This window comes from Vidua chalybeata, chromosome 1 (assembly GCF_026979565.1).
Source record: "Vidua chalybeata isolate OUT-0048 chromosome 1, bVidCha1 merged haplotype, whole genome shotgun sequence".
NCBI classification, from domain to species: Eukaryota; Metazoa; Chordata; class Aves; order Passeriformes; family Viduidae; genus Vidua; species Vidua chalybeata.
The window spans coordinates 50323531-50350166 of NC_071530.1; the positions used below are offsets into that span (position 1 = coordinate 50323531).

The following is a 26636-nucleotide window of genomic DNA, read 5'->3' on the forward strand; positions in this document are numbered from 1 at the left end:
TCATGACATTTGTTAATTCCCTGCAGAAGAAGGGAAAAAGAAGTTTGCTGTGATATTTACTATACAACAGCAGCATTCTTTCTGCAGCCTTACCTGGCAGATGTCATATTTTCCTTTTCTATGTTCACACATACAATTAATTTCACAGGCACTGAATTGCCTGTTGCAACAAAATAACAATAAAGCATTGAAATAAATCTAAGTTTTTGCAGGATAGCTATGTAGATCTAAAAAATCCATACAAATAATTATGGTATGAATAGATTTCTATATTTTTATGAGATTCCCTAATTATTGGACAATATTAGGAATAGTCTGATTATTAGACCACACCTAGAAAGGGAGTACACACCTATTTTGAAACAAAATATTTTCACAGAGAAAACTGCAAGACAGAAGGAAGGAAGGACGAAACAAGAAGAAATGCTGCCTTATAGATAAGGGGCGATTTTTTGACAGAATAAGATCATTCATATATTTTTATTTTAAATCTAACAACTATTTCAACATTCTTGTACCTCTTACTCAATGAAACAGTAAAGGATTTAATTTAGTGGCAATATAAATTTTAAATTTTGTAAAAAAATGGTTCCAGTCTTTAGATACATAATGATTTTTAACAACACCAACCAAAATGATAGCAAATTTAAAAACCACAAATCACTTACCTGATGAGATGTCTATCCGGTTTTTCTTCACTTGGGAGACGTTGATATGGACACTGACCTTTCCCTCATTTATATCAATCTCAACATTCCCCAGGTCATCTGCAAAGTGGCTGAAGAGAAGAAGTCCATTTGGGTTCCAGGTCCGGAAGAGGAAACTGACTGAAAACAGATCTTGGCTTGGACGACCAGGAACCTCAAGGTAACTGGTGGCATTGAAAAAGACAGGCACTGTGTGTGGCTCCACACAAGAAAAACTTAAATTTCCCTAAGTAAAACACAAAAAAAGAAAAAAGAAAAAGCAAAATGGTAAGATTCCACTAAATTCAAAACTACCTCTAGAAAAGTATTCTAGATCTCATTCAACCTAGAGACTACTGTCATCAATGCACACTGCATCTAAAAATGTGCTATTAATGTTATCTTTATTGTTGCTACTATAATAGTTACTGATTTTTCTGGGTTTTTTTTCTAGCAGTTGCCCCATTATATTTTGTAATGTACTGTACATACACAAAATAACAAGCAGTCAGCCCTGAAGAGTTGTAGTCTCTCAAGCTTAGATGAAAGCATTATTATTTCTAGTTAAAAGATAAAGAAATTAATCACAGATAAACTTGGACACAGATAAACTGTGGTCCCCATAGAAACCTGTAACAGACCAGCATAAAAAATTAGTGCAGATTTCCAAACACCCTCATATCAATATGTCAATCAATACAATACATGATGTTCCAAAATAATGATGTATAATATCTGAACAGTCAGCCTCTCTGTTATGTTTTCAACTACATGATACTACATATGCTAATATTTCAATTCATGAAGCAGAAGGATTTGGAGTAGATTATCATGAACAACACCAGTATTTTTGGATAGTAAATAATTTAATCTGTAAAGGAAACTGCAGATTCTAGTCTGTAAAATATTATTCTTCAGGAAATTGAAAAAAGATCCAGTCAACTGTTGATCTACAAGGCTTTAAAATATATCTGTAAATAAGACCAGAATTAGGGACACGACTTCTTATCTCTGGTTCTCATGTCATTTCTCACAACAAAAGACCAAATTGGTAGGATATTACCATTTGGTAATATTTGTAGGATATTGCCATTTTTTTTTTCCTTAGAAATCATACTTTGTAATAATCTATGTCCAGAATGAATTTATTACTGCATGAATGCAAATATAACAGGGAAACTTCCTCTGCTGAAGAATTCCTATAATATGTGGCAAAGTGTATCCTGTCCTATGGTTTAAGCTTTATCATGCACTGTTGCGGGTGGAAATTATGTGGCAATTTTTGTTCTATTTGGGAAGAAAGAATTTTATTTGATCCAGTACAGAAATTATTACTAAAATCAAGATAGTAATTCCTCTGATATTTATTTGTACATTAAAAAAAAAAAGACTTGAACAACATTTTTGGAGGTATATAGATATTTAGAGATGTGGTCTACCTAAGCAGTGTTCAGATTTCCAGTAGAAGTCAGTCGTAATCTTTTTTGTATAATTATTTTTAAATTCCATATTACTGACTTCCTGATTTAGACTTCTGTGTCACATTTCTGTATTCATAGTGTATAAATGCATCTGCCAATTCATCTTGAGGGAAAGTAGAGAATTTGGAAGCAAGATACGAACTTTGTGTCTGAAAATGTGTGGCAGGAAAGACATAAGTAAATTCTTTAAAGAAGTAATTATACTCAATTGGAAATGACAGATGACATCAATAAGCAAGTTTTAGCACTCATTTTCCAATGTCCATACCCATCACTTTTTAAAAGAACATCACATCAGAGACCACCTTATGTGTATAATAGCGAGATACAACTGGTCTGTCAGATTAGCTTCCTATATTGGATTTTCATGTAAAAAAAAAAAGAATAAGAATATTTTTTTTGACCACTAGGATAAATACTCTGATTATTTTGCATTACAACCTCTTTTTCGTGCAGAACATCAGAAGTTGTACAGAGTCTATCTCTAAAGGCCAGAGAATTAGTAGTAACTATAGTATCAAGCTGGCAGCCTCCATGATCAGTTAAGGAACGCTGATGTTTCCAGTAATCTGGAATTAGAGATTTCTTTAAAGCGACCTCCTAGATTTGTTCCTAAGTTTTATGATAAAATATCGGTGTTACAAGTCACATTCTTTTCCTGCGCCCAAATTCCATTGTTTTTTTTTTTTTTTTTTTTGGGGGGGGGAGGGTGATGAAGTTTAAAAGTTGCCTAGAGATATTTAATTTTACATTTTTAACCAACAAGACATGAAATCAAAATAGGTAATTCATTTGTTTGAGTAGTTTTAATCTAAACATTTCTAAATTTGCTACAGAATACTTGTGCTTAAATTACAAATTTTACATACAGTAAAAAAAAAAGGTGGATAGTGTCTGAAATACTCTCTGTAAGCCTTGGCTATCATTCTCAGTGTAATGGTCACCCTATGCATAGAAACAACTTCTCTTACATAATTAAGGCAGTCCTGTGTAGACACAGAAGGCTACATCATTTTTTGAGAGATGTTATCTCACGGTTCAGTCACAGACATCAACTAAGAAGTGCTCAGAGAGCATTCTGTTAGACTTTTAAAGAGTTCCTTCCTTTTGCTGCCTTGTCACCAAGATGAACCAACAATTTCTTCATTACAAGAAGGCTTTTATATCCAATTGACACTCTCCTGTCATCCTGATGTTTTGGATACTTGCATTCATAACACCTATAAATGTTAATTGCATGGAATGCATTCAAATCCTTTTTCATCAGTGAATGCATTTCCCACAAAAAACCTAGCTGCATTAAAAATTTCTTGAGAAAGTAACACATAATTCTAATTTCCCTGCTAGTTAGCATTTTCCCTATTGAGCTATTCAGATTAATACAAATTGGATTATTAATCCCTTCTATGACTGTAGTTCACAAGATGACTCCTCTTTTAAGTACAGCCCATCTTAAATAGATTGCTCACTAGTTCTAGGTCAAGCTTTAAAGTTAATCTGCAGCTTGTCTCTGTAATAGCCTCTTCATTTTTCAAAGAGAATGAGATAATTTTTTGTAGATTCAGAGTGACTTACTGAATAGTTTTCTGGGCAATGACATCTGGAAATCAAATATATACTGTGCATTTGTATTGAAACTCTTGGTCTTATTGGAGACTTTTTCACAATACATTGGCAGGGAAAAAGTGAAAACAACCTAATTTGTGTAGCTTGAGCTGTGCACCATGATCTTTCAACTATATAGCAAATTAGATTCGTGTTTACTTATAAATCAATTTTGCCTATCCACATTCAAACGTAATGCCTTCTGTAAAATACTACTGTAAATACCTTTCCCAATTAAAAGACCTAATGGCTGAATAGGAAGCTCCCAAAAGACAGGTAATAAGTTTATTAATGCTATACTACCTGTTAAATCAGGAAGGATCATATAGTACAGGCAATACCCTATACACTAATACCATCTTAAATATCACAAAAGATTCAAAATAATTTTTCCCCTTTACCTTCTGAATTTAAATAAAATATGTTACTAAAGTCAGCATTGGACTTTATTTAAATTTAAAATACTTTTAATTTCTCTTTTTATTCTTAAACTTCAACAAAGCAAACGGTGCTTGGTTGTGCTTTTTTTGTTCATAACAAGTATGTATATGAGACACAATTTTTTTAAAAAATTAATTTTGTTCAGAGAAAAATAAAGATCACCTTCTTCTTATAATCTCTGATTTTTTGGGCCTCCTCAATTTTTATAATTAATTGGTCAAGTCCCTTTCACTGCATGACTTCTGAAATTCAACTGTCTTCATCTAGGAATATTATTTTGTTTTTTTTCCTACCCCTTTAAAATCCTTATTTTCGTTAAATTTATCCTTTCCTTGTAATACTTCTCACAACCAGACTGACTACTTTGCTCGTATTCAGCCACATTATATTGTGTGTGTTGTGTCTTTTAAGGGGAAGGTGTGTGTCTCCTGTTACGTGTTTTTATAGAATCTCCTACAATGGAGTTGTTGGACTGCTTGAGTGCCATCATCATAAACATGATTAACAACAACAGTAGGCTCAAGAAAGTCTATTTCTCTTGCTAAATCAGGCTAAAAACTAGGAGAAAAATGGTTTTGTAAAAACATAAAAATCTATGTTGATTTAGTTAGAGTAAAATTGATTTTGCTTTTGATGAGCTGAAGCAATTTAAGTATTTCTACTGAAAACAAAGGTCACTTCTATTTTTCTAGTCATTCTCAGAATTAGAAATCAACAGAAGCATCAAATTAAACTGGCATATCACCTCTTGATGTGGCAATAATTCTGCAAGAGCTTCTTCTGTGGATTTAACTTTCATGTTACGGGTAACAGAATTTTAAAAGTAAGAAACAATCAGAAATATGATTTTTTAGAGACTTTACATGTCTGCTATCTATGTCACACTTTTCAGAGACTAGGACTTTAAAGGACAGGATTTGCACTACAGGAGCTTCTTAAGCAACACTTCTGTTCAGGAGGAGGCTTTAAGAATATGTCCTGCTAACCTGCAGTGGACTTGATTGAGCAAAATGGAAAGATTGCTCCTCTGAAAAGATTCTTTTTTAAATCAGACATTAATCTTTCAAAATCATGGTTACATTAAAGCTGAAAATGCCCTGCATGAAGGAAATTTCATGTAATTGTGAAAAAAATTATTAAAAAAAGTTTCAGGAGTTCATTCATTTGAGTTGAAAAAATTTTAAAACTGGAATCTTAATGCATAGAATATATATTATATTCTTTGCCTTTGACAATATGGATGAAATTTATGTGTAGAAAAGTTTATAGATATTAGGTTGTATTACTGAGTTTGTATAGGCAAATATCACATACTCATGATTATCCTTTGGATTTCCTTGACCATTTAGTCATACAATTGCATGAAACTTCAGTTTTACTATTCAAGGATGACTAATTCTTTGCAGGACATCATCACTGCATATGCATATCTTTACAATTTATTACATAAAGGATAATGAAATTGTGTAAACCTATATATTAGCAGGAATTTGTGAAGTGTGTAAGCTTGTACAGAAGAAAGCCTTGAAAATTTATTCAAACCATCTCAAACTCACGGAAATAATACATTTATTTCTTACTTACATTGCCTTATATGCCAGCAAGCATTTTCAGGAACATTTAGAACTTTAAAAACACAGAAATTAAAGTACATTCTTTCTTAATCACCCTACCCATAAAGCCATAAGTCTGAACATGAAAGCAGCTATGAAAACTTAAGCCACAGCAAAAATAGAGTAAAATGTTAATAACCTCTGTAATTTTAATAAGCAAATAATAATTTTCAAGTATAATATCTTGAGGTTTTTCAGACGTATCAGAAAAGACTGTAGAAGCATTCTCATCCAAAGATTTTTGCACTAAAGCAATCCAACTAGCTCAGCAGGGATAGAATATTACCAGGATTTAAAAGCCACAAGAAAGCAGCAAGAAAGCTGCAATTCATTTAACAATAAATCTTGTCTGCACTAGTTTTGGACTACTATAATTTGAGAAGAAAGGGAAAAAGCACTTACTGCTTAAGTTGATTTTCTTTAAAACAAACAAACAAACAAACAAAAAAAAACCAACCTGACTTACACTAAAGAATAATTTTTGGAAGATGAAACAAGACCCCAGAAATATAATGCTCATACATGATAATATTTTTTTTTAAGTCACAAATGTACATACAATATGATCTTTGGATTTGTGGTAAAATTTGCTCTGTGTTTTATATTATTGCAGTGTATCACAAGAATATAATCTGGACACCCTCAAAAACCTTCTAGTCTTCTTTAGAAGGAGAAGCAGAAGGGTAGATGACCGTGAAATTATGATCTTACCACATTTGAAGGTTCCAGTTTCTTCCTCTTGGCAAGGTCAGTGATATTATTACCATTGTAGTTGATGCTCTCCATGCAGCCTTTGAAATTTTTCCTACTGTTAGAACTTGGCTTGCCAGAAAAAGGCATGCCTCCAAAGGTTATCTTCAAATGAAACAGAAAAATGGTAGATAGTTACTGGAAGGCAAAGACTTTTAAAGAATTTTGTTGTACATGTATTTGCTTTCTTTGAACACTCAACCATGGCAAAATAGAGAGCTGGCACTCTTTACAGCACTCCTTACAGAAGAAGGATGTATCAAAATAAATATTGCAAAAGCAGAAAAAGAATTGTAATTCATTTAAATTATTTATGGTAGCTAAACCCAAGCATTATTCCAATTGTCCAAACAGTGAACAGACACACAACACAGTAATTCATATGTGAACTGTTCTGATTGCTATTGGAAAATAAGCATTTCAAACAAGGAAATTGGGACACATTTCCATCACATTATTTTTCAAAACAAAAGTAGACATGAAATTAGCCAGATAATCTGATTCAAATCATTCAGCTCTAACTGCATGCCAGAGCTCAGATTACTGCACAGCAGTAGTGGGCTCTAATGTGGCATGTAATTCTGCTGTAATGCTTATATGTCTACTTCACTCAGAAGAATTTACAGAATCACATAGTTAAAGTTGCAATCCCCTGGTAGACAGAAGGACCTTTCACTACCAAGAACATGCTTTTGTCATATAGTCAATGAGGAGTTACCCCTTGATTTATCTGTTGAAATTATCTCCTTAGAGAAGATCAAGACAACCACTGCAAGGAGTCAGTCATCAAACTCAAATAGGAATTGGTTTTTGTCTTACAGTTGAATGTCATTACCCTGGGTAATTGATTCTGGGTTATCCATAATCTATAGTGCTAAAAACTTGGACACTTTAAGTGTGTAAATATTTGGGTTTCTATCTTTGATGAATGGTATCTCTGCAACTCCATAGATATGATACAGATCTCTACCACATGATGTTCTTTATGAAAATTATTGGAAGTTAATAATGTTACATGTTTTCATTAATATTTTGCAGCCCAAATGCCAAGAATAAGGGGCTCATGAGATTAGTCCCTGCAATCAGTTTAGGTAATTATATCTATTAGATGATGGCATAAATAGTAATGACACCTTGCTTTCCTGCCCCACAAATGTTCAGGAAAATGTAAATTTGTAGTCTACTGCTGAGATTTGGCAGAATGAAGCTTTTAAACATTATTCATTGTCCATTCCATTTGTTATTACCAACAGCAAGAAAACAGAGCTCTAGGCTGACATTTTCAGTTTTAAATGCATGTGAGATATCAGTTTCTATCCCAAAAAGGAGGCTTCCACTTGGCATATACAAAGAACTAAAACTATACCACTGAAACCTAAAACCTTTATAAACCACACACATCAGCTTTTGGTGTGTGAAAGTCTTGTGGGGACATCCTGGGTATTGTAAATTGACATGACTTGACTTTAGAGAAGATACAGCTCTTCATACGAAGAATGGGACTGTAATATTTTAATGGTTGTCAAACATTTTTTGCATCTTATAATCATCTGTTTGGATTAAATCGAATGTAAAAATTAAATTAAAAAAATTGAAGAAAAGAAGAAGAAGCAAAAAAACAACATGACAGAGTTAAGAGCAATTTACGGGACTATTTTTTGATCTGAAAAATGCAATCAGAACTAATACTTGTTCCTCTTTTGTGTTTACTTAACTTTTCTGCAAGAGGTTAACCTAGAAACTATTTTGTCTATGAAAAATAGTTTTGATTCCTTTGGCTTTATTCCCTGCTAATCTCTAAGACAACACCTTTAAATTTAGTCTGTGGTGTCTAGCTCCAAAACCAGTGAGATAATAGTGAGGAAAGGAAGGAGAAGAGATTAAGTCTCTTGAGTTTATATGAACCGCAGACATATATACACACACACACACACAAATAAGTTCAAATAAACACAAGGAGATCTATGTATACGGAAAATGAAATGTATCTTTGAGAACTGCCACTCAGATCTCTTTATGCAGAGAGGATGGAAAGGTGAATGCACTGAATTCAGCTCTTACTGGGGATACACTTTTTATATGCAATATGTTTTTTATGCAAACATGATATTTTTATATATATATATATATATATATATATATATACACAGGTGCACAACTTGCACAACCCTGGCTTATGGCATTCAGCCTTTTTTCTGTAGTGCATTCACTTGAAAGCCTTTAATAAAATCTATTTATATGAGTATTAAGTGGCTCAGTTCAGATCTTCAGTGCTCAATTAACAGAGGTACAGGCAAATCTGCTTGTTATTTTCTTATTAGAGCTGCCAGCAAATAATGTATTCATAAACATCTTTTGGAATATAATAAAATATTTGACTCAGAAACATTTACAATTATAATTATTTTTTTCAAACATTCATAAATTATTGGTCAAAAAATTGTAAAAATATAAATTAATACACAAGTTAATTCAAACTTTTTTCCATGACATCATTTATATTCCCTCTTACATCTTAAAAAGTTGTAAGGTTGGAAGTTATATATTTCGTGCAGCCAACCAAATTAATTCTCATTAGAGACAGTAAAGAGTGTAAGAAAATATTATAAAAAGATTGCAATAATCAATGTGCTGAATTTCATGTACAGATTAGAGGAACTGAACAAGTTTATAATAGCTGAAGCTGTAGTGTAATCAAACAATAAATCCACAATTAATTATTACCAGCACTTGATTGATTAAACAAGTTTTCTTACAACTTTCCTAACTCTTCATTGCTTCTTTCACAAAAGAAGTTACGGATGCCATATTTGTGAAAATACAAGGAAGTATCTCCCTACCTAAGACAGGATAGATTAAGATCTATATTAATAAAAAGATTCTAACCTGCTGCCTTTGCTAAAAATAAATTCTGACACTACAGATTAAGCCTTTCTGATTCAAGAGCAAAATTATCACCTGAGTGGAACAATAGATTGCACCAAACTTTTAAAAATATACTTTCTGCTTAGAGCAGCTGCTTTTAGAGATTTTTAAAATCATGTATGCTTATCTTGCTGAATATAACACATCTCCCACTTTAAAACAAAGGGCAGAGATGATTGTTACACCAGATGGGACTTGGTAGGCTAATTAACAGAAACTTAATTTACACTTAAGAGAGAACACTGTTGGAAAGAAAATTTCAGGAAATGTAAGGTAATAAGTAATCAAAACAAATGCATGAATAATTAAGAAAACAAATTATGTTAGCTTTCTTATTGGGCTTTATAAAACAAATTTGAATGAGCAGAAAGAAATTTCACTGTCTACCTCATAGTCCAGGTCCAGATAATCAAATTCTCCATTTGTCCTGAAGTGCTGCATGTGTCTGTCAAGGGTGAGATTGATGTTCCTCCCGTGGCGCTCTATGATGATGGAGTGCCAGTGGTGATCATCCAAGAGGCTGCCTGTTGTCACAGATGTGTGCCCAAAAATAGAGCCAAGCTGGTTGCTGCCTGAGAACAGAAACAATAGCATTTCTCACCTCGTACTAGTTAGGCAAACATTTTCCTCTTTCTTTGTCAATGTTTCACCTGAATCATACCAGACATGCAATTAACTGGAGGAAGTCAGTGTGTTATGAAGCTGGGATCTGCCCAGTGGAGAGTTGCTGCCACCAATACAAATAGCTAGACAAATACAGCAAGCATGTGATCACTGAACTGCCTAAATATATGTATAAATTCATAACAGCAGTTATTTGGAAATGTACCTGAGAAGCAATACCAATTTCCAGTTGTAAAGATGTTTTCATCAAGGGTTTTGTGCTTTTTCTTCTATTCCACAGAAAAAAAATGCTGTCACCTCTGGGCCAGATCCTGAGCTGCATTGGAACTGTACTGATTTATGAATGTTGGGGAAGGACATGGACCCTGATAACAGACTTAGGCAAAAACAGCCAAAATCTCACTCTTGAGTTCTATGCTTTGTGGCCTTTACCAGTATCATTATACCATCAAGCAGAGGGGAAAAGGCTCAATGCAGCCAACAGCAAAACCCATATTCTGCTAATACAGCTTATTTTGGTCTGTTATCCTGAAGCAGTCTTCCTATTCGGGAAGTCAAACTACTAGCAAGAGTACAGTTTTGCAATTCTCTGCTGTGTTATCCAGGGGGTTTTGCCAGTGAAGCTGTGCTAGTCAGAGATCACATCTCATTGCCATCTGACTGACATAGCTAAGCCAGCAAAGGTTGATAGCATGGATCCCAACTGGAGCAGCAAATGACTAATTCAGCAGTAAGTGTAAAAAATTGCTGCACTGCTCAATAACTCAGCGCAATCTTCCATGTTCTGAATACATGAGGACTTAAAGCATTTCTGAGGCTGAGAATTTCTTACCCTTAATGCCTGCAACTGAGACATTAAAGTTTGTGCATGCTGAAAACACATTCTAGCAAATCCCATTTCCATGGCTTAAGACATTGCTTCCCTACAAATGACCATCCTGCCTTTATTCTGAAGGCTAATAGTCCTGTTGGTTAAAAAACAAAATAAAATTGCATGTGTGTCATTGAGCCTCAGTTTCTTCAACACAAGCTCAAATGCAGAGTGAAGTGAAACCTAAATCCACTTCTGTCTCCCCATCCTTCCCCCAGTCCCTGGTGTTTGAAACTAAGTCACTGGATCTCACCAAGATCCAGGCAAGAGGAGCATGCTTTTCTGCTGTGTCTGACGCAAAGACAATACTCTCAGACAGAGGAATAATAATACCATAAAGCATTGCATGTTTACTGAGTGTATGTCACAAGGCCTAGTCCCATTTATCAGCCTAATGATTTAAGAACATCCTCACCAAACTCATACAGAAGTTATAATAGCTTATGAAGACAGATTGTGCTGAATATTATAGAGGAACAGGAAATGAAAGGGTTACTACTGCAATTAAAATTGTTAAAAATAGGTAACTGCTATAGTTACCTCATCATCTGTTCATGTTGACTGTTAGAAAAAGAACAGTAGAAAATGCTAGTGGAAATAAGTATTTTTCAATGTAAATAACAAATGGAACAATTTACACTTCACGTATCTATAAGAGAACTAAGGAAAATTGCATGAAATCTTTTTCTAAGGTTCTTTTGTTTGAATGGAAGAAATACCTGAAACCAGATAAATGTGGGTCTTTTTCATAATAAATGTACTTTATAAATCCAGTCGCTTATGAGTCTGTAGTCCTCTAGTGGGAGGACTGGAACTAGAGTAATATGTACTGGATTTCATCATAAGATTGCCTGATTAAACAATCTGTTTCTTTTCCTTTCCTAGCCCTCCTTCTCAGACTCTAGAAAGGCTGCTGAACTCCAACTTCATGCAACCTGTAGCTTAGTAGACTGATACTATTTTTTTCTTCTTCTACCTAAGTGTGACCTTTATTCCTCCAGAAGTGATGACAGTGTCCTTCTCTCACACAAAGCCACAGCTGAGACCAAATATAATTCTAGTGAGCTATTTTTTTGCTTTTTTGTTTGCAGTAATGACAATATATTGCAGATCTTGCTTTCCTGTATGAGCTTCTTTTCAGAGTATCTCACACAGAGTAAAAGGGACAGGATGGAACTAAACATTCATGCACACTCCCCCAACATATACGAAGGGAATTAACAACATTTTCAACAAATTAGCTGTATTAAATGATGTAGTTTATCAAATTACTGCAGGAAAGAGGATTAAATGTTTGTCCTAATTTTTTTGTAGGAGAGTTAAAAACTACCACAAAACTAAATAGTGAAAACATACCTAAATTTAAATTTAGAACAAGTTTGGCTTTCTTCAGTTCCAAGGTGATATAATCTCCTTGCTGTCCTTCTCCGTGGAAGATTACACCTTCGCTTTCAGAGGTCTTAAATTTCAGAGAGATGACATCTTTCAGTGTTTTCATTTTCTTGTTCCTGAATCTGTATGGTAACACTACATGGCCATCAAAATTGATGACATCAGCCCCTAGAGGAAAAAGAAAATAAAATCATTGATGAGCAATTGCATATTCCTATGTCCACTGGAAAAACAGACATGCCATGTGCAGATTGTACATGAACAGAATAAAAAAATGTGCAAATGTGATATGCATTGTAAATACACTTTCTTTTGTCCACAATTTAATACCATAATAAGTAAGAAGCAGGCAGAATATAAATTTAATCCACACATAGTAAAAATGTAAATAAATCAGATTTGGGAGGAAAAATGCTACAACTGTAGTCAATGACTTTCATTTTTTCTCAAATACAGTTGCTGCCATGTACATTTACCTAATTATAGCTCAAAATGAAAGGTAAACATCTAAGTGGTCACTGATAAATCATTTGATACCTCTTTAAAATTCATTATAGGTATCTGCAAGGACTGTAAACAATAAAACATGAGCCCAGAATAACTGCCTGGCAATTTTAGACTTTATATAAAACAGACAAAAGCCTTGTATATTTCATGAAATGGCAGGTAAGTTGTGACCTCAACTAATTTTGAGAAGAAAAAAAAACAAAAACAAAAAAACCCCAGCATTTGAACTAATTATTTTCATGTTTGGTTTTGTTAAAAATATGTGGAAACTGAGGGATGCAAACATTTAAGGTCAATCCAATATCCATATATACATATTGCATAATAACACTACAAAATTTTGTTTTTCTTATTTTCTTCATGCAATCTCTACTCTAAAGTATGAACACCAATTTTCCACAATTTTCTGGATGCTAGGTCCCAGTAAAAATAGCTGCAGAACTGGATTCCATTCAACAGATGCTTTTATGTTGAATATTGAATCTTGCCAATTAAGCTGAGTTCTGTAAAAGATTTCAAACAGATATTTATCTCTAAAAAAATGACACATATTTAAGAAATCCCCTTTGTAAGTTGCTAATAATCAAATTACCAGTGTCTTAGCAACTATTTGTATGAACATTTCATCCTCACTGTTGACAACTAACAATTGAATAGTTGCTAAGTAAAATTCTTCCTGTTTTTCAAAAGCATTTATACTCCTGATTGACACACTATATTCATTCATGCTCTGAATGAAAAGAAGGATGGCATTTTATCATATATTATTCAACCACATCTGATTTTTTGCCTTCTTCTGTGGTCTGCTCTTCAGTGATTGCTTGCAACTTTTTAAAATTTCTAACTTGTTTTTGTTATTATTGCGGGAATTAATTTAAAACTTCCACCCCTCTCAAAAACAGAGACAAACACATTTCTGTTGTGTAATTAACACAGAAGTCTGTTTCAAAACTCCATTAAAACATTACGTATACTATGCCTAACTGCATATATTTCAATTTGAATTTATATGGCCAAGTCTTCCTAAACCTGAAAAGACTTCTGAAGAAGTGATAAACTGTGATGCCCTTACTGTTTATACCACCTAAATTTTGAATAATTTTATTCAGTATGCAAAATACGAGCCTTAGAAATGACTGTGATATGCCATAATTATCACCATACATCTCATTTTTGTTAGAATTAAGCAATATATATTAGAAATATCACTTTTCTTATAAAACACGTCTTAAATTGCAAATTTCAATAGTAAATATGTATTAAGCTTTAAGTACACCTAGAACTCTTAACCTGATCTGGTTTTTCCAAATGACATATTCCAGCCATGGGAGTCAGCTCAAAATTTAATATGAAAATTGTATGTTTTATTTGTTCTGCAATAACTTTAGAAGTTACCAGCATGAAAGAGGACACATTTACTTGGGCATAGATGCCAAAGTATTCAGAAGTAATAAATGGAATTTCAGAAGTGGGGTTATCATGACTCAAGTAAATCCATTACTTCTGGAATGATTACTTCTTTTTAAGAAACAAAATAAATTGTTAGAAAAATAATGTAACAAAAATTATATGAACCAGTTGGTTTTGTTTACCTTGCAAACTGTCAAGAGATATGAGAAATTAATTCTTGAGATTTTTGTATGTAGTTTATGGGAAAAAAAAACAAAACCAACTCTTAGAAAAGCATGAAATCTATTTTTAGAAAAAAATGCAGTATGAAAGTCACCCTTTTGTCACAAAAATCTTACCTTTATGTAAAGCAAATTTGCTATAGAGATCCTGCTCTTTTGAATCTACATACAACTGCCTGGCACAAGTGTTCTAAATGAAAGAAAATTGATGGACATAACATCTTAAGTAACCTTCATACTAAATATATATCATAAAAAGATGATTCCACATGCAATATCTGAGATTGTCTTCCATTATATTTCTTAAATTTACTTTCTGATTGTTAGAGAAACTCCTGTATGCGGTATATCAGTTTTCCCCTAAGGCCAGCTGGTACCACTTTGTAACATCTGAAAAAGTTGGCTTAACAATCAGGGATCTGACCCACAGCTGATCAGGACCATGTGGTTTTGTGGATTCACAAGACCTCCATAACAAGGCAGGTATCCCTTCTGTTCCTACATCATTGTTACAGTTGCATAGGTGTACTCATTCTTTGAAGAAAATTTATATTATACACTTTAACAAAGCTGAGTAAAAAGGCACAATTTTTCCAGAATCTGTCCCTGAATTCCCATGTTTTGAAAATAATTCAATCAAAAAAAAGAAACTGCAGTAATCTTTGATTAAGATGATTTTTTTATGCATGGCTGTACCGTCAGCATGGGTCTGAATGATAATTCAATCACCTGAAGACTACATAGCAATTATGTTTAAGAGTTATCCTATGTAGACTGTAGTAACGATTTGTATTCTTTCTATGATGACACTCAGATATTTAATATCATGATAATAATCATAGTGCAGAATGCTGCTCAGACAGTAAACCATATAATTCCTATAATTGCAGTGTAAATATATAATTTTTCTCCTCCTTAGCCACTCATCTATCAGCATTAGTAGGAAAAACACCTAAGTACATTCACCTGCAGTCAATGACTGTTTTCAGAGGCTACTGCTGCAATGGGGAAAACCTTCATAAGAAATGATAAAGTTAAAAAACGTGAGAGAAAGAGTAGAAAGAAGAAGAAAATTAAGAAAGAAGGGGGAAAGAAAACCTGAGATTTTTTCTTAATTACGTGGAAATAGGAAGTACAAATCTGAGTACTTGCAATTTGATTTCTGCCCTACTGGATTTCCTATTATATAGATAGATTGGAAAACAGTGTTGAACCAGTAAAAAAATAATACCAATTTCCTTTGGCTAGATAGATGTCTTAAGCCTTATCACAGTAAATGCTTAAGACCACATTAAAGTCCTTTCATTAGTTAATGCATCATCAATTTTCCTCTAAAAAACATTACAGAAAGCCTTGCAAAGATTGACAGGGTATTGGGTGACAAATGTGACCCTAGTCACAAATCTCAAAGGAAGCTAAATCCCCAGCCACAGGTCTTCCTACCTATGCTTTTGTCCTGTACTTTTGGCTACATGCAGGATTTGGCAAAAATTGGTCAGGGCATCAAATCTATTTGATAGTATTTTATTTGATACTCCAAAACAACATATCAACTAATTATGAAGAAACAGCCCCAAATCAGACTCATGTTCCAGAAATTCTCTATTTACTCCACTTCTTATGAAAGAAATATAACTATCTTCAATGCCAGCACTTTAAGAATGAAGAAGTGCTCATTCACAGAGACTCATGAGATACTGATACTTCTTCACAGCTACTTAGCTGCTGTGATCAAGGTACTGCCTGGAGTTACTAAAAAATCCCTGCTTTCTGACACAGTAAAATAACAGCGATCAAAATAAAGCAGAACAGCAAAGTGCTTTCTAGAAAAATGTTTACTATACCATGAACAAAAACCATGGCAATATGTTTCTCCTCCTAAATTACAAATTTAACATGTACACATATTTTTAAATTGCTACTGATCTCTGAATGATTGACTCTTCAAAGCCTGTACAGAATATTTCACTTGGATTAAAGATATAAAAGTTCTGTACAACTGACAGACAGCGACCTTCAGTGAAATTTTCCCACTCTGTTATTTCTCATCCATTTTTTCATCTGCTTAAATTGTCTGTTTAGACTAAATGAGCTTTAGGGAAAAATCCTCACTTTTAGCATTCTTGTCTTACCCCATAGTTTGAACCTTACATCTGATGTGCTAGTAATGTAGTAATAGATGGTAATAACCATACACTGAGCATCTACCATCTAAAAATATCAGAGATACATCAAACCATCTTTGGCTGGCCCAAACTATTCCACATCTGTAGCTTCACTTATAGGTATTAGTCACAGGTTCTAAAATATCATTATGGGAAATATAAGCACATAAACAGTGTATTGTTTACATATTTTAACAGCGAAAAAAAGAATGTTTTCTTCTGACAAAGCAAGGGATAAGGCTCAAAATCATACCAAGACTAAAGTCTCATTTTATTATTACTCACAAAAAAACTACATATACAGAAATTTCTTCAGAAAATCTGAATCTACTTTTTCAGTAGTTTCATATGCTGTCAACATGATAACATGCTGAATTTGCCACTGGGCTCTTTGTAGCTCGAGCCTCAGTGGAACTAAGTTAGCTGAGCTCATGTTAGAGATGCACTGCTACACCTCATCTCACCAAAAAAAAAAAAAAAAGCCGTGGCCCAGCACAGCAATCAAAAGGCCCAGCACAGCAGTAAAAAGATTGCCTCCTCTTTTATGTTTTCTTACAGCGAGGCAGAGAGCCAAAGGTACCATGTTTGAGCAGTGCCTTCAGGCACTACAGCGCAGCTCTAAGGACACGGGCAGCTCTGGCCTGAAGTCTGCTGCAGCCGAACTGATACTGCCTTTACTCTGTTTTCCAAAAGTCAAGGCACCTGCCACAAAGGAGCAAAAAACTAATACAGATACAGATGTATGTTGCATTTACAATAATGTGTACTTATTCAGATTCTAGAAGCACATAGTGAAGGAAAATCAATCTTACGCTTCTCTTGCCTGCTTAGTTTCCAATGCACTGAGCCTGAATCCTGTTGTTATCTGTCAAGTGATGTCAATGTTTGAAAGAGAAAAAATACCTTTGCAAGGAGGTGTGGAATTTTTCCTCACTTTTCTTTACATTACATACAGTGTACGTATGCCAATCCAGTATCAAAGTAGTAAGAGTTTTGTCAAGGTGTATTTTTAACTCAATGCTTGGGTAAATGACACAAACTTTACTCTTGCTTTTTATATGCCTGCCAGAAACTCTCCAGATAAATCTGTGAGGAAGTATTTCCTAGTGTAGTGAGAAAGCTTTGCCAAGTTCTGAGTGCAATATCCACTGAAGATATATAAAAAACACTTGATACTTTAAATTTTTTTCCTGAATTTCAAAGCACAGATATTTTTCCCTATTTTTATCCTAATATAATCCCACTAAAAAATTATAGTTATTATAATAGTGGTATTTACTATTAATTTTTCTAACTCTTGTGAAAATGTCTATAAATATGTGACTTTGTCATAATTTTCTGTCTAATGAGAAACAAATGCAACAAGTGAAATGAAAAAGAAGTAGAAGCAAAATTAAAGAAGAAAGAAAAACAAAAGAATATAGAATATATCTACAAATAGGTAATATAATGAGCATGGTTAAAAGTTGTCCTGTGTCCCCAAGTGTATGTACGTGCATGTCCTCCTGCTTTTTCTTTTTTTTTTTTTTAAGTAGGAAAACTGGGTTCTTTCTAACACTATTCAACTAAATTTTTATACATGCTAATTGTTCCTTAAGACAATAATTTTTTGATGAGTGAAGTTCTGTGCAGTTTCAACTAACTTAAATTTGTTACCATATACACAGAAGAAAATACTAAAGCATTTGAAAATTTTATGGATTTAGATGTGGCTTCAGAATACACTACAAAATTATTTTCTTAAGGGTGTGTGTAAATAGGATGATTTTTCAAGAACTTAACAATGTAAAGTTAATGATTTTTTGGTTGGAGATTTTCAAGCAAATTTTCTTTCACTGATTCTTCAAATTTCAAAAATATAATTAATTTAAAAACTAAATGGGAACATTTTTATATATGCTGTGTTTTGACTGTAAGGTGGATAAATGAGAAAATGCACATATTCATAATATACTTTGCAATTCAGTTTTAAGCTTATGCATTTTAACCAGAGTTTGCAAAATAAATCATACTGAACAGTACATAGTAGTCTCCTATAGTGGACTACTACCAGTGCTAGAGAGAACTAAGATGTAACCTAAGATAATCTTCATCTCAGACAAAAATTATTCTTTTCACAACCTATTCCGCTTTCTGACTCTAGAAGAACAATTACAATGGATGATAAGAGAAACAGTTTATTTCAAGTAGTCTATTCCTAGGGAAAAAAAGAGATTCAGCATAAATAAAAACATTTTTTTGATGGCTGTACATGAATTTTTACACTTTGAAAAGTTTTCATATGTAAAGCTTTATATGGTTCATTTACGATCATGAAAATTAAAATTCAGGCACCTTGCAACTATGAGCTATATGCAACAAAAATATTCTCTATGATCTACTATTCTCTAGCTATGGTTCTTTAAAGCTGGTAAAATATGTGTATAATTCAAATATTCTAAAGAAAGTCTGCTTTTTTGTATTTTATCATGCTGTTTACATGCCAGAAGCATTCCTGGCAATTGTAAATACATTTAGTTCTGTTCTTCATTTTGAAACCCATCATTTGACATTGGATCTCAATGGGAACATTAAACTATATCATTAAACTCTAAAATCAGGTACAGTAAAGAACTTAATTTACTTGAAAAAAGCTAGCCTCTACTAATGTTTTCACTGTTTATTAAAAAGGTAAATCACAAGAGCTCCAGCTCAATAAAAAAAAGACAGCTCTGACTCTCGCACAGTAAATGGCCAATACAGGTCTCAATCCTTATTCCACTGCTGAACTTACTCATTACTTAATAAAAAGAACTACAGCAAAGAAAGAAGTTGTACTATGTCTTACAATGTTTACACTCAATTTACTCAGTGAATAAATGATCTATAAAATGGACAAGACATCCTAATAAAACATTAAGGAAATGGATGACTAGCTGGAGCTTTGGTTTTACTGTTTACAGCTACATGAAAACAGGAAGACACACAGTTGACACAAAATACTGGTTTAGAAGTCCTCTTTTTTGAGCTGATGCCACCCAATTCAATCATCTCCTGGTATATAATCTTTCCATGTCTTTTAATATCTGGATGCTCTCAGAACACCCATTACTCAAGACCAAATTCTTCTTTCTCAATCATTTCCATATCCTTTATTCACAAAATCACTTTCAAACACATATTCTTTACTTCTTCCAACCACAGAACTTGTATTTAAATTGAACGCGCAAAGTGAGCTGCACAGACAATGATTAAGCAGTACGGAGCATGGACTATTTCAAGCTCCTGTGCTCAGTTAAGTCTCATACAGTAAAAATCTCACAATTGTCATTCAAACTTCTGCAGCTGACTGCAAAAAGCATGGAGTGCAAGACTGAGACAGACCTGGCCATGGAACACTCACATTTATTATAATGAGTCACCTCGCTATTGCCTAAGCACAAGAAATGTGTGTCACTAAACCCCATTTCTAATAAATATCTAGTCCTTTCTTCCAACTGTGAGTTTGCTGCTGCTGCTAATTCCATCTTGGTATATGAATCCATTTTATGGAAACAGAAACTAAAGTGAGTTGCTATTTTCAGCTACTGTATTTCAATTCAAAATTATGATTTAATAGAGGAAAATTCTTTAGCATAAATGACCGCAGAACAGCTTTACACATTTGTACAGTTCAGTTTCACTGTTTTATATCCAAATTAATCAGAGATTAATATCTTGTGTTTAGCACAACATAGGAAAAGCAGACCACTGGAACATGATTGTGGACAAATAATTCAAAAGAAGTAATTCAGTCAAATATTTTCCCCCCTCCTGCCTAACATCCAACAGTAGATACCTCTACTGTACTCCTTACTCAATGATGTCTTGCACATTGTGATGGAAGAAAGTGTTTGGATTCCAAACTTGTGAACCATAAAATCTGAGCTTCAAACTCTGTCATGCATAGATCAAGTGTGAGCTTCCTGATGGCTGAATCCAGTGTTTACTATCCTTTGTATTTATTTTAGTGTGTTCAATTTAAAAGCTGCACTCATACTCAAGGTTACAATTCAAAGCTTTATTTTCAGATGATCTACGTTCATTAGGTTCTGCCATGGTTCAGTGAAAGTCTAATAATTTAACATGCAAACAGCCTCCAGTGATTAAGGTGCTACTGTAAAAGGGCATACAGTTACCAATACTAAGTGAATGAGTGCTGTATTTGAATAAAAATTAGCAAAAATGTAAGGATGGATGGTACTGCATCAGCATCACTTGCAACACTGCTTACACTCTGGGAAAGAAAATCCCAGAAGGATTCAATATACAGCAATATGAAATACTTAACTTGCGTTATATCACACATTTAAAGTGAGCTACTTCCCTGAGAGGGAAAAACCATTTTTGTTGCAAAAATGTTCTCCATGACAAGAAGTACATCAGGTAAGAGCACATAGTCACAAAATCCTTTGAAAAGGTTCAAAGGGATCTCTAGATTTCACCTAGTACAACCCACATGCTCAGAGTTTGTTTTCACATTTAATTCTGCCAGAAGCATTGAGTTTCATTTAACTGTGTTTTCACCTTTTTCCCTTAATTGAACAAGGAAACGGAAGATTTGCTTTATCAACAGATTTTCCTTGTGTTTATCAGACTGCACTTTCCAAGGTCAGTGACATATTGTGTCTCCCTTCCTACAGCCAGACATGACTTTTCTATAACTTCTAGCAGGGTTTACAGTTCAAGAGTTTCTGGTATTGCAGAGCTTAAGACCTTCAAATACCCCACTTGCCAGAACAGTCTCTCCAGCGGGAGCTGCTTATGGCATCTCAGCTGTGTGACTGGCTGTTTCTACCCTAGACCCAGGCATTTCAGGTTTCCCTGCTCAGCCAGTGCCAGCAATTCAGTTTCCTGATCTTTTGATTATTCTCCATCACTAAAAGCTAAAAAAATGCAGTAAGATGAGAGTTCCTTCTCAGGAAGACTGTAAGGCACCTGCTTACATACGGTTAGCACAGATTAACATGCAGCAGGTTCAATACTTACAATCACAAAGTACATTACTCTTATAATTACAGTTCTTCATCCATGATGACTGATTTGTTTTTTCTGGACTAAGGGTTTAATTTAATTTAAGTTTTTAAGCTCTAAAGTAAATATTAATACTAGAATCTAAAATTATTGCTTTATTTCTTCAAACATTATTCTATTGTTTGTCTCTAAATTTACAGGCTCCTGACAGAGAAATAAAAGCCAAACCTGTTGCTTAATAGAAGAGTCAGATTAAGTAAGGAAAGGAAATAGCATTTTTGTTTAAGCAGTTTGAAATGTCTGGAATGCTCAAAATATCATAAGACTGTATGTCCAAGAAAAGAAATTTTACCAAACCTTTCAAATTCTATTTTTTTTTTTCCCCCAGAAATAAAGGGAGACTGAGTAAGACCATACATATAGCTTTTCTTTCAGATGGGGGCATTTTTCGTTTTTGGGACCACTTATCTGCTATTAGAGGCACCCAAACTATGTTTGCAAATTATTTGAAAAAACGTTTTCTTTCAGTCTTCAAATTATGCAAGATTTTTTTTGAGATCATGTAATCAATGAAATTATTTTTCAACAGTAATTTTTAAAAACCAGTATCTGATTCTTGAAATGAATTCAACCGGCTCTGTATGTTAGTGACTGTCACTACAGCAAATACGCATATTCACACAATGGATGAAATTTTATAGCCCCTACTTAGGCTGTAATTGATTATGTTTAATTACAAAAAGGAAGATAACACTCAAAATGTTTCCAAGTAGGTAAGAAATGCATGCAAGTGTGTATAGGCAACTCATTCCAGCTTCATAAGATGCTGCTATTCAATCAGGAAGCAATGAATGCTACACATGAATAAAAGGGGAAAATGTTTTCTTAAAACTCAGATGTGGATAAGTAAATTTTATTGCTTAAAACTGCCACAGTCAATTTTTTAATGTGCTCTTCCTTTGGAACAAGGCATTCAGTAAAATTTTCCCTACAGATATGGTTGTGATGAATCTGGTGTTTGAAAGTTATTTTTCACCCTTTATCCAGACAACATTGTGTAGAACAAATCAAATAAGTAAAGCACATAGCAAACATGGCCTTGGCTTACTGCACTGGAATACAACCTAATATGTAATGTGATAGGCACATATTGGATTATATATATCCACACATGGATTTGGTTTGTAAAGGAAAATTGTTTCCTTTGGGTTTAACAAGTTATTGTTACAGGTATATGGGAGAAAGGCTTTATAGATATAGGAGATTACTTTATCAAAACAGAAAAATTCTAACTAAGGTAACAAGTAATAGACACATAAGCTTTTGTGAAAAAATAGACACATAAGCTCCATGTGGCAGCATCCTAAAACAAAAAAAAAAAAACAATGCCAATATAAATGCAGATATTATTGTCAGTATATTTTAAGATATAATTCCTCAGTAGAAGAAACACATTAAGAGGTTATTAACCTGACAATTCATAATTAGTTTGTTCATGCAATAGCTGGTTGTGCAGTCAGTGCTGTTCCTCTTGTCCTAGTATTTTCCCTGGTGAGAGTATTGTTGAACCAGCAGATCATCTCAAGTCAGTTTCCAGATTCCTGACTTTCTAAAGATGTTCTATCAGAAACCATGCTTTTCATCAGAAACCATGCTTTTCATCACTAATACCAGTGAAGGATTAGACTTCCACCTATTTAACAAAGACAACTAACTCCTGTGCTATATATCAATTGTCTTTTAAAAAAAGAAAATCTAAACCTGCATTTCCCTTTTCCACCTTTGATGAGGCAAAATAATTTCTGAAATAGTGGTTAGGGGGTCAGCACAGAAGTACTTACAGAAATGTGTCTTTGATGTTCAAAAGCATTACTAACAATATTCTGTCAGAAATAAATGGGAAAAAAATAAGCCATTTTATGTAAATATTTAAATTTGTAATTGGGTTCCTATGCATTTACATCAATTTGAGAATTTCTGACTAATTACTCTTATCCAAGTAGATGTTTTAATAACAAATACAATTCATTGCAAAGAGTCGTCTTATGAATCAATGGAGGACTCATGCATATTTAAAAAAAAAAAAACATCCCTTCTAGACTATCTCCACTGCTTTTTTCTGCTTATGAAATCCTAGGATTGAATAAACTCATTTTTTACTATTCAACTGCAATAAGAAAGTTTAATTTTAAAAATTTACAATTTCTGTTCACAAGCCACTAAGTATTTGCTAAAAAAATCATACCCTTAACTCATACAGAAGTACTGAAATTATTTTTAACCTTTAACTTTTACTTATAGATTACAGCCCATTCATTTCTGGGGAGGTTTCATCAAAATGTAAGAATTGCTAATTGAAAATTTAGCATCATCAAGGCAGTGTTGTAAATACAAGAAATGCATAAAATATTTAATGTGTAGCAAGTGAAGATGAGCTATCATTTATACATAATTACAAATAAGGAGAAAAAATATCCTTACTGATTAAAAATTCTGCTCTTCTTGTAACAAATGATTCACACTAATTTTCCTAAGGTAACCAAAAAAGCTACTTGCTCTGATGAGTAATAGTTAAAAGCATTTTTATACAATCTGATTTTTAATTTTCATTTTCAAGTCAAACAAGCAAACATACTCAAACAACACCCACAAATGTTATACATGGAATTCATGAATGAAAATTGCACATGCAATGCTGTCCAGGTGTAGATGTACATGTCTGTGTTTGCATCTTGGTAAATATGGAATTATTCTGGTCACACATTATTGCTTTAGGTAAGTAGCTCTGTATCACTGGTATCTTGAAATGGAATAGACTGGTGCATATTAAAAGGCTTTGGAGAATGATTAAAAATAACCAATCTCTTGTAATTTCTAAACTTTGTTGAAAAGTGCAAATTCAGTGCCTTCTAGCAGATATAGTCTGTATAATACTGTTTCATTTTTTTCTTTTTTCAGCCTGTGGGGTTCTTTGCCAGGATTATGTTTCCTTCTCTGTTTTTGTGCCCATCTGAGCCACTGCATTAAATAACAAGATTGTCCCTAGTCTTTTATAGGAGACGTATCTGAAATCAAATTCAGATTAGAAATCAAATCCCAAGGAGAAGACACCCAAACTACATATCCTAAAACTGCTCAGGAAGTAATCCTGAGTTTATGGAGGAAGAGGAAAAATAAGGATATAAAACTGTTTATATTGATAGCTTTCATTTTGGAATGAAATATGGCTATTTCTGTTTATTTTTTTGATGAATGATTGTAAACTCCCAGAGAAATCAGACATGACACTTATCATTGTATGAAAGCAATATTTCCCTCTCCATACATCTGAGCTTCTGTGGAAAGTCAGGCTTACTTGCAACAAGCAATAAACACAAGGAGAATGAAAGGTAAAAGGTGAAATAGGTGCAGGCTTTTTAAAAAGAATTATTTTCAAGATGCTCTAAGGATTTTGCAAGATATGTATGATAATGAGGAAAGAATTTTGCAGAGAGAAAAACCCACTGACACACTGCCAGTCCAAGTTAATTAAAGAGTTTGCAAATGACTACTATTGCTGCTGAACCTGAGCTATCACACCATGTGGAACTCAACCAAAACTTTTTTCTGCTCAGCCTTGCAGACTCCAAGCTCCTGTTGGGACAGTTCTGGGGCGTAAATCTTCCTCAAAGGATTGTGCTTTCAGTGCAGTGCAATCTTCTATTTACTTCAAAAAAGTAGGAAGAAGACACTGTAGAGAAATACCTGGGCCTCTAAGAGCTTTGCAATAGTCTTTGAACTCTATGTTACAACAGTAGGGTATCTCTCCATTATCCAGTGGCCTTTGGGGAAAAAATCTCTAGGTATACTGAAAATTATAAACTTATAAGATCTTAGGCTCCCAGTTCCTATTGACTTTTAATTCTTATTCTTTTTCTCCTCCCCTCAAAAAAATTCTTCACTGAATTTTCTAATATATTTAAGTAAATGTATTTTCAGCATTTTATTTTTAAAGAAAAATGCAATAAGAGTTAAAACAAGCAAAACCAACAAGAATCAAAAAACCTCAATCCATATCCTTTCCACTAATTTTTTTTAATAAGGATGGGTCTTTCTGGTAGTAATTTTTGAGTCCTTGGAAATGTTTTCTTCTGAAGATCCTTGATCCTTTAGGGCACTGCTGTGCAGGCAGATGTAATTAAATCCAAGAGGAGATCAAATGGACTGTACTCTCTTTTCATTTAAAGATGCTCAAACGGCTATAGGTGACCTTGTCTACACAGAAGAATTATTACAAGAAAATCTCATCACTACCAAAACTATTTCAGTTTCAGTAGCATCAGTATTGCTTTGAATTTTTGAGTAGATGACTCAGCAATAGCAGTACTTTCAAGAACATCTGTTGATATCCTATCATAGTACCCATGTTATGGCAAATTTTGTCTGTTTAGTGTAAAATAGCGTCACCATAAACAATTCTTAGTCTCCAACTCCTATGGGCAAGTTTTATTCAGTCTTCTATTCTTTTAAGCAACAGCTCTGCATTTCTTTTTACCAGATTAAATAAACCACTTAATAAAACTGATATTTAAGTATACCTTTACAGAGAGACAACAAATATATTGTCTCATTTACCACAGCCAGTATTGTCCAAATTATCTTTTCATTCTTTTACAGGCTTTATATACACTGATTTGGCAACAGATTTAGCATTGGTTCATACTGTAAAATCTGCAAGGTAAATTAAATTTAAAATAAAGACAGGATTTTCCAGGTACTTTTTAACCTCAGTGAGGGAAAACAGATCTTTTTACTTCTAGATGTGCCATACATCTTCAGAGCATGCTGTACAGGTCAGTTCTGTAGTCTGTTTTTTGTTCAAGGGTTGTGTGAAAGTGTGGTACCCAGCTTTGGAGTTAATATTTGCAATATTTGCTCCTCATTGCCTGAGCTACTAATGGCAAAAATCTCACT

At 33.6% G+C, this 26636-nt stretch overlaps 1 protein-coding gene across 1 annotated transcript in view; it reads right to left on the minus strand.

Annotated features, from left to right (window-relative positions):
- CNTNAP2 (contactin associated protein 2) overlaps positions 1-26636 on the minus strand; it is a 1037491-nt gene that overhangs the window by 528608 nt on the left and 482247 nt on the right. The window contains exons 5-8 of the mRNA XM_053940221.1: positions 12353-12556; positions 9889-10073; positions 6538-6681; positions 669-933 (exon numbers count right to left, since the gene is read on the minus strand). Coding sequence (XP_053796196.1) covers positions 669-933; positions 6538-6681; positions 9889-10073; positions 12353-12556 — 798 coding nt within the window. The remainder of the gene's footprint in view (positions 1-668; positions 934-6537; positions 6682-9888; positions 10074-12352; positions 12557-26636) is intronic.